This window comes from Sylvia atricapilla, chromosome 5 (assembly GCF_009819655.1).
Source record: "Sylvia atricapilla isolate bSylAtr1 chromosome 5, bSylAtr1.pri, whole genome shotgun sequence".
NCBI lineage: Eukaryota > Metazoa > Chordata > Aves > Passeriformes > Sylviidae > Sylvia > Sylvia atricapilla.
In genome coordinates, this window is record NC_089144.1 from 2279302 (window position 1) to 2287719 (window position 8418).

At 37.0% G+C, this 8418-nt stretch overlaps 1 protein-coding gene across 1 annotated transcript; it reads left to right on the forward strand.

Annotated features, from left to right (window-relative positions):
• Window positions 1-853: 853 nt before the first annotated feature.
• Window positions 854-6183, forward strand: LOC136360975 (hyaluronidase PH-20-like). The gene is given in 9 exon segments (XM_066318577.1): window positions 854-1461; window positions 1464-1779; window positions 1781-1893; window positions 1896-1957; window positions 3380-3469; window positions 5309-5431; window positions 5434-5887; window positions 5890-5970; window positions 5973-6183. Coding segments are annotated over 9 exon segments (1749 nt in total). The 5' UTR covers window positions 854-992; the 3' UTR covers window positions 6014-6183.
• Window positions 6184-8418: the final 2235 nt, after the last annotated feature.

Below are 8418 nucleotides of genomic sequence, written 5' to 3' on the forward strand. Positions count from 1 at the left end.
GATGGATTAAAGTTTGAACCATTTCAAAATTATGTAGATTTAGGAGTTACTGCACAGAGGATGCTTTAGGTGGTAAGTAAAAGCTGATGCCTGTACTGAGGCTACCACCACTAAATGTGACTGCTCCCTGTGGGTATACACACAGCCTCAGCTTTCCTAATGAACTGCACCCTGGGGCCACTCAATCTGTACATCTCAAATGGCCTGAAGTGACACATAGCTGGCCATAAACCAAAGGGTACACAGGTGTTTGAGCCTGTTTAAAAGAGGCCTGGACAGAAATAGAGTGCCTACAATATTTCAGATGCCTCACTGAGTTGAAGTGTTTCCGTCAATTGGTTTTCTGCCAGCGTAAAACAGTCCAGGTTTGTTTTGTGTTATCTTGTATCTTCCCCCAAAGACTCTGTAAAATTAACAAATGAAGGATTAGAACATTGTTTTGATGAGAAATATTATATATGCATTGCTGTTGAATAAGAGAAGTCACTATGAAACTGCTCATTTTTACAGCATCAGTGACTGACACAATCAGGACTACTTCTGTGCACACTAATTCTGAGCCACTGAACACTGTTCCACTGTCTGTTTTAAATCTAGGATTTTTACATCTAAGTTTTAGGTGCAAAACTCAAAGGGAATGGTACAGCTTATTTCTCTATGGTGCACATGGTTCTTTTCCTTCAAAGGGGAATTGTATTCAAGTATTGCAATATATTCGAAATCAGAATGGTATTTGTTTAAGGTTAGAAGTTATAATTTATAATTTCTTACTTTGCATTTGCTTCTTTTTCTGCATTAGGTCTGAGAAGTCGTTGAAAAGTTTCCTGCAGCCTGAAATGACAGAGGGCCAAAGAAATATTGCTTAATAGGTATTAACCTGAAGAAATACACTGTATGATAAAGTCTTTGACAGGCTCCCAGCCTTCTGAACACCCAGAGAGCATTTAATTTTTGTCTGATCAGAAGCACCTAATGTCACTGCACGTGCTACAATGGAAACTGTAAGACAAATGCAAAGTTTTGGCATCTGTGTTGCCTGTACATATCCTGTAGCATCTGGTGTGGTGTTTGCCACTCTTCTAGTTTCTTGCTGCTCATCTCTGAACATAAGAGCTCGTCCACTTGTGTCTAATTCACCTTTCCTTTCTATCTGGAATGCTCCTACAGAACTTTGCACTGAAAGGACTGGAGTGCAGCTGGACATGAATTTTTTTTCCCTAATTGGAAGCACACTAAAGACCTCCATTGGGCAAAACATCACTCTCTTCTATCCAGACAGGCTTGGCTACTACCCTTACAAAAATGAAATCACAGGAGAGGCATTCAATGGAGGACTTCCTCAACTCTCACAGCTGGAGGATCATTTGAAAAAAGCCAAGGAGGACATCCAATTCTACATTCCTTCCGATGAACAGCTTGGATTGGCTGTCATTGACTGGGAAAACTGGAGACCTGTATGGATAAGAACTGGGGATCGAAATATATTTACAGACAGGAATCCATCGAGCTAGTTCAGCAGAGAGACCTCAGTCTATCAGAAGCTGAAGCCAGAACTATAGCTAAAATGGAATTTGAATTTGCAGCAAAATCATTTATGTTGGAATCGTTGAAGCTGGGCCTAGAAATGAAACCAAACCGTCTGTGGGGATATTACCTTTATCCAGACTGTTATAACTATGATTACAAACAAAACCCACACAATTATACAGGAACCTGTTTAGATATTGAAATAGAAAGAAATAACGAGCTTAACTGGTTGTGGGAGAAAAGCACAGCACTTATCCATCATCTATCTAGAGACAGCCTTAAAATCTTCCAGAAATGCTCAACTGTTTGTTCGTAACAGAGTCCAAGAAGCCATTAGAACTTCCTATGTCTCTAACTCTAGTCACCCCTTCCAGTTTTTGTGTACACACGCCCAGTATTCACAGATGTCTATGAGGAATATCTCTCTGAGGTGAGTGAAGCTCAGACCTTAAATAGTTCAAATTTACATGGCCAGATGACATTTTGCAAATATACTAACTTGCATCAGAAAGAATCTGTAATTTTGTCTAAAAGCTTAAATTAATCTATCAAAGAAGTTTTACCAAACAGAAAAAAAAGAGGTCTATTTTCAAACTTTTCTCATTATATTATCATATAGTATTTTATTCTCTTGAGTTGTCCTCACATGTAATGAATTATCACAAAACTAGAAAACACACTTAGAGGAAAAAAATATGAGTAAAGTTTTGCAAAGAGAATTAGTATACTGGTCTGCTTTTTAGGTTATAAGAGAAAAATACAGTAAAATGGAGACTTTCCTTAAAAAGTGTTTAAAGCTAGTGAGAAAATTCCGTCCTTAGTTGTACTCAAGTAGCTTTTAAATTCGTATTTTAGCATGTTATGGGTTATTTAAGGTTAGGCTTGATTATTACAGTTCTGACTGTAATTTCCCTTCACATTTTATAGACACCAACCCTGTCAGAGACTCCCCCACTCTGGGCAATCTCTTGTTGGTGTTCCAGCCCATGAGGAAGGGAAAGTTAGAGTCCTGGTGATGGCTTTTTATCTGGTGTCCTCCCACATTCTGGACAGTGGGAGTGTAAATGTTGTCCCCAGCTCTGTGGATACTTTCAGGGAGCAAGGGACCTTGTTGGGATCCTAATTAATAATTGAAATCCTATAATCTTTACTTTTTTTTTTTTTTCCCTACAGTAACTTGTCTTTTTATTGTTTTTTTCATTATAGTCCTCTCCCATCCCATACAGGCCTCAACATTTTGCTAGGACTAGGCTAATAACTGACCCTAAAAGGAGAACTCCTAAAAGGAGACTGAACAGAAACAAATTTCCCAAATTAATCTCTGTAAAAGACCAGAGACATTCTCTGGGAAAGAGAGATTCCTACTGTTGAAAGCTCCTTCTCTTGCTACTTTCCTGTTTTAGCACTTTCTGGTAAAAGAATTAAGTTAAAAGAAGAAAAAAAAAAAAAAACCCAGCTGTGTTTCCCAGTATCTTTACCCACAGCATTACTGAAACCAGTTGCTGCCAACTCTGAGCCTCCAGGAGGCAATGCAGCAAAATAAGTCTCAACATGCTTAGAGGAGTGTATATCATATGCCTTACCACTGGCTCAGTTTTACAGTGTCGTTTTTCTAAACAGATGACACACATAAACTGGATATTGTTGGCAGCATTTTCTGGTATCACCTGTGCAAACCAATTCCAGGATAAAATTGTGCAATTGAGAACGGGACGTTTGTATCATTGTGTATCATTGCTTGCTGTCTTCAAAGTAGTTATTTTGGATATGCCATTTACTAAAAGCTTTTTTCATTTGCCTTCATGTTATAGGTTACTTACATTTGTATGATCCTTTGCATGTTTTCCTTCAGGATGACCTGGTCAATACCATTGGAGAATCTGCTGCGCTGGGTGCTTCTGGAATTGTGATCTGGGGTGATATGAATTTAACACAAAATAAGGTATGCTAAATCAATTATTATATGAAATTTTTAAGGAGAAATAAAGTGAAAAGGATGTAAAGCATTATGATCACTTACATTGTATCATCTACTTTTAAATGATGATCCATATTGCCAGCAGTGTTTTTTAGTCAAACCCAAGCATATCTGAGGCTTATTAAGGTCATTAACTATGCAGAACAAAAGTTCAGTTTTTCAATTTATCAGTACTGTAAATGGACAAGTTACTATAATAACCACAGGGAAGTTAGCACTTGTTTAATTAGTATAAAAAGAATTCCTGTATCTTCATTTCATTTTAGTCATGAGGTAAAAGAAAAAATTACTTGGGCTAGCCCAGAACAATTTTTCAAAGACCCTTCTGCTTTTTGGAGTGGGGAACTTGGCAACAGCAGTAGGAGAAGTCAGTCTTTGAAAAGTCAGCCCTAGCCTGTTCCGTGTGTTGTAAATAGTACTTGGATTAATTCCATTGTAAGAAACATCTGAGTCAGAAGAAAAAAACACTGATTTGTTTTAGGAAGGGGAAATACATAGTTTGAGAAACTGTTACAAGGATGGTCTCATAATTCTCTCCAGGTTAGTTCATTCATAACCAGGCAAGTTAGATTTAACAAACTATTGTATAGTTTGTTATAGGGAAGAATTTTGTGGAGCCTTCTGAGTGCAAAGAACCAAATGCTTCACTCCTGCCAGACCTCCTGCCACAGAAAGCATGGCCAAATATTCCTCCACAGCTCTGTGTAGGTTGTTATTCCCCAGAGCACCCCACTTTGACTTTTTCTGTATGTGCCTGCCTTGAGAAAGGATATATCAGTTGCACCTGGAACTTTTCCGCTCTTTATCTCAATATCAGAACATAGATGAGCAGCAACTTTTTTTGTCTGAATTTGAGATTCCTGTGAGAAAAAGAACTCTCCACAGCTCAGAGACTGTGTATTTGTGCACTAACTGCACCTGATTTTTCACAGCTTTTACCTTCACTGGCATTTCAGCAATTAAATATTACTGTAATCCTCACTTCTGCATCAACCAAAATTTCTTGGAAGTATTTTTATCTATTCCTAAAAGAAAACCAAAAACCTACATACATCTGGATTCACCAAAGTGATCTCCATGGTATAAGTAGTAGATGTATCTACATGTGGTATTGGGCAAATGATCATAATGTCAGAAACAAAGAGAGAATTCTCAAACCTTCTGGTCATTAAACTGTGCCAAGAATGCACAGAACATATGCCAATTTCATGGCCAGTTAGAAAGATCAATTATCTTAGCAGATCTTCAATTTGACCATCTGACCACAAGTCTTTTAATTTAAAAATGTCATTTTTTAAAATAAAACTTTAAAATGAAAATTTTTAAATGAAAACTCACTACCCTTGTAGCCAAGCTATTCAGGTCAGGAGAAAGTTAAAAAGTCTCACAGAGATTACTTGATATAAAAAGTATTTGTTTAGGCTGAAGAAGTGAGGGTTTTTTTCCCAGATCGATTCAAACTATTTAAGACTTAAAATGAACTTCAATTCTTCATGAAAATCTTTAAATGCATCTGTTTCAAAATGCTACATGAAACATAGAGATAAAATGAAAGCTTAAAGACAATTGCTTTCTGATCTAACTGCTTTTTGTAACATCTCCAGCAACTACACAACATAAATTTGCTGTGATCTCTGAATTTTATAACAGCTTCTCAGATAAACTTGCTTCCAACAGCGAGTTAGAGCTGTTATCAAATCCTCAGGGGAAACATTATAGATCTTACCGTGGTACTGTTATTAGAATGGCAGCATTTTAATGGTTTCCATACTGAACTGTGGCAGTATAATGCTCTTTTCACAGAACACCTGCAGGACTCTGGACAACTACCTGAGGAGCACTTTGACCCCATACCTCATCAACGTCACAATGGCAGCCAGAATATGCAGCCAAGTGCTGTGCCAAGGCTCTGGTGCTTGTGCACGGAAAAAAAATGGAATTCCAGTGACTATCTCCACTTGAACCCTGAGAATATTGCAATTCGAAGGACAAAGGATGGAAAATACACTTTGCGAGGGCAACCGTCGTATCAGGATCTGCAAACATTGATGGAAAAATTTGATTGCCATTGTTATGCAGGGCACAGCTGTGAACCTAGAGCTGATATAAACGACATCCATTACCTCCGTGCTTGCATTTCAGAAGATATTTGCATTCAGATCTCCCCAAATTCACTTTCAAACATAGAAGCCTCAGAAGAAAAGATCCTGTCTAACAGAACTGAATTTTCATTTATCTCTGAGTGTAAGGGGACATTATCTACACATCCTGAAATAGAAGATTTCCAACCTACCTTTGGAAATAATACATTTAATATAACAACTGCAGAATATAACCCTGTTACAGCTGCCAGTAGCTATGATTTAGAAGAAAATTATGCTCGTATTTCAGTAATTCTTCATCCTATAAGATAAGGATATTTGATCTGTTTCACTTAGTTCTACTTTTGAGAACCTTAATATAAATGCCCATGAAAGTGAGAATATCCTTTTCCCTGACTATATCTGAAATTCTAAAGGGTTTTTTTTATCTACAAAACAAGCACACAAAAAAATTCCTGAAAGGTTTATGGTCTTATCTGTATCAGGTAACTTTTTCAATCCATAGGTGCTACTTCAGCTTGAATGTACTTCCTCAGTTAGTTCTATAAACTAATATTTGTGCCAAAGATATATTGGTCTCTATATACTGATTTTGTCATATGAGAGGATAACTCAGAATAAGAAACATTTTTACAGTTTACATTTTAACCATTATGTTTGGAAAAAAAAGGTAATTATTGACAATGCTCTTTCTGTACTTCAAGTTAAGACAGTTAAATATATAATATATAAAATAAGTCATGAGTTTGATGCTCTATGCAAGAATGAACTTAATTCCATATGAATAGAATTAGCTCTTAAAAATATTTGGCTTTAGATCTGTGAACTTTGCAGCATAAAATTTCTCTGATTAATGTAATGTTCCTCCATTTTTCACAAAACCTTTAGGGATCCCATCATTTTTCTGTCAATTAAATATATTTGTAACTCTTCAGAAGGTTCTAATTTCAGTATAAATGTTGACTTTGATATTACACCTTCATTATTTAAAATTTGAGCCATAGCAGTTTATCCTTTCCTCTCACAAACCTCCCCTTGATTTCAGATGTCCCTTCTTGGTCTCCAGTTGTTTTGTCTTGCCAATACCCACCACTCATCTGCTCTGCCTGTGCATTCCCTGCCAGCACAGGTTGTCAGTCCCAGTTTCTCCATCCAGCCATCCCTAGAAACTGGACAGGGCTGTATGTGCCATTTGGACAAAAGTGTGCATGGGACTCTATGCCTCATTATTTCCTGAGGAGTCTCTTTGGTAATAAATAGTTTGTTCCTTAGGGAAACAACGATGGAGGCAAAAAAAAAAAATAAATTACTGGGGACCTGAGGCAATCTCAGGATCACCTTTCTGATTCAGTTTGCTGGCAGAAACTGAAAGTATTTGCTTAATACTATTCCATTGCCAAAAGCAGTGTGAAAGCAGCAGAGATATTTCAGAAGAAAACTACTTCCAGTATCATATCAGGAGTCTGGTTATGATTAACATATAGTCAGTTTAAGCATTTAGAAGCAATTAACTGCAGTTTATTTGATAAAATAACCTTTTCAAATTATTATGTCAGATGCTTAATAGACAGTTGGCCTTCTGATGGGTGAAGTGTGGCTGCTGGCATGGATACATTAAAAATTTCCCCAGAGCCAGGCATGATCTGAATAAATAATTCACCACATCCCACATATAGCCTGCCTCACTAATGAAAATAATCAGGACTTCAATATAGTGGCCATTTACTTATAAAAAGTTCATTCTGTAATCTAGCAGAAAACATGTATTTTATCAATTTTCTTTGACTTTTCAGGTTGTTGGTCATAACAGAGCTGCAGAAAAATAGATGAAGCCTTTAGACTTAACATGGAGAAATAATGTTTTATGGCTTTTGAACAGCAAGTTATCAAGAGGAAGGACAATTTTCACATCCCAGCTACAGTGATAAGTCCATGAGTCAAAGCTGTTTCTGCCATTAATGTTCCAAGTGGAACCATGAATAAAAAATATATATGTAGCAGATTGTTCAGTACAAAAGAATCCATCTGGTTTTGATCACCTGTGTAAAAACATGCTTTTTCCACTGCAGCTTTAATATTGGTTATTTTATCTGGGTAAAGAAAAGGCATGATGTCATAACTCCTGTGCCTGAATTTGTGGTAACTATCAAATGGTTTCTAAAAACTGGAAACAACACTGGAATGCCTTAGCAAAACTTGTATGACTTAATGAAATTCTGGGTGGTTTTTTTTTTTCCACAATGCTTTGACATGGCTAACTGAAAGATACTGGATCTGTAGCACTTGGTGCTAAGACAGCTTGCAGGTTAACAAAATCTGCAAGTCTTGCCATGAATGCTTTTACTATCAGCCAGGTAATAGCAAGCAGAATATTTGTGATGGACCTCAAGCAGGAAATCACCAAAAAGGAGGAATGAGAAGATAAAAATCACAGAAGAGTTGAAGCAGAGCACCCAGAACCTCCCAATGGATGCAGAGGAAGCAAACTGCAGAAGTGAAAGAGTGAAGCAATGAGGAATGTGGACAGACCAGTCTCTTCCCATTCAGCATTTTTATCTACCTGTTCCTTAATATTGACAACCTTTCCCCAAGGCTCACTGTGAAGATAAAGGAACACACTAACTGATACATTAGACCTATTCCTCAATCTAATATATTTATTTTTTTTTTTCTTGAGAACAGCCAGGACCAAAAAAGTAAAAGGAAGATAGAGGGAAAGCAGTCTATTGCAATAAACTGTGCCTTCCTAAGCTGCTGTCTACCTTGTGCTCTGATGCACAATGCTTTGCCAAACACTTTCCAAATGTTCAT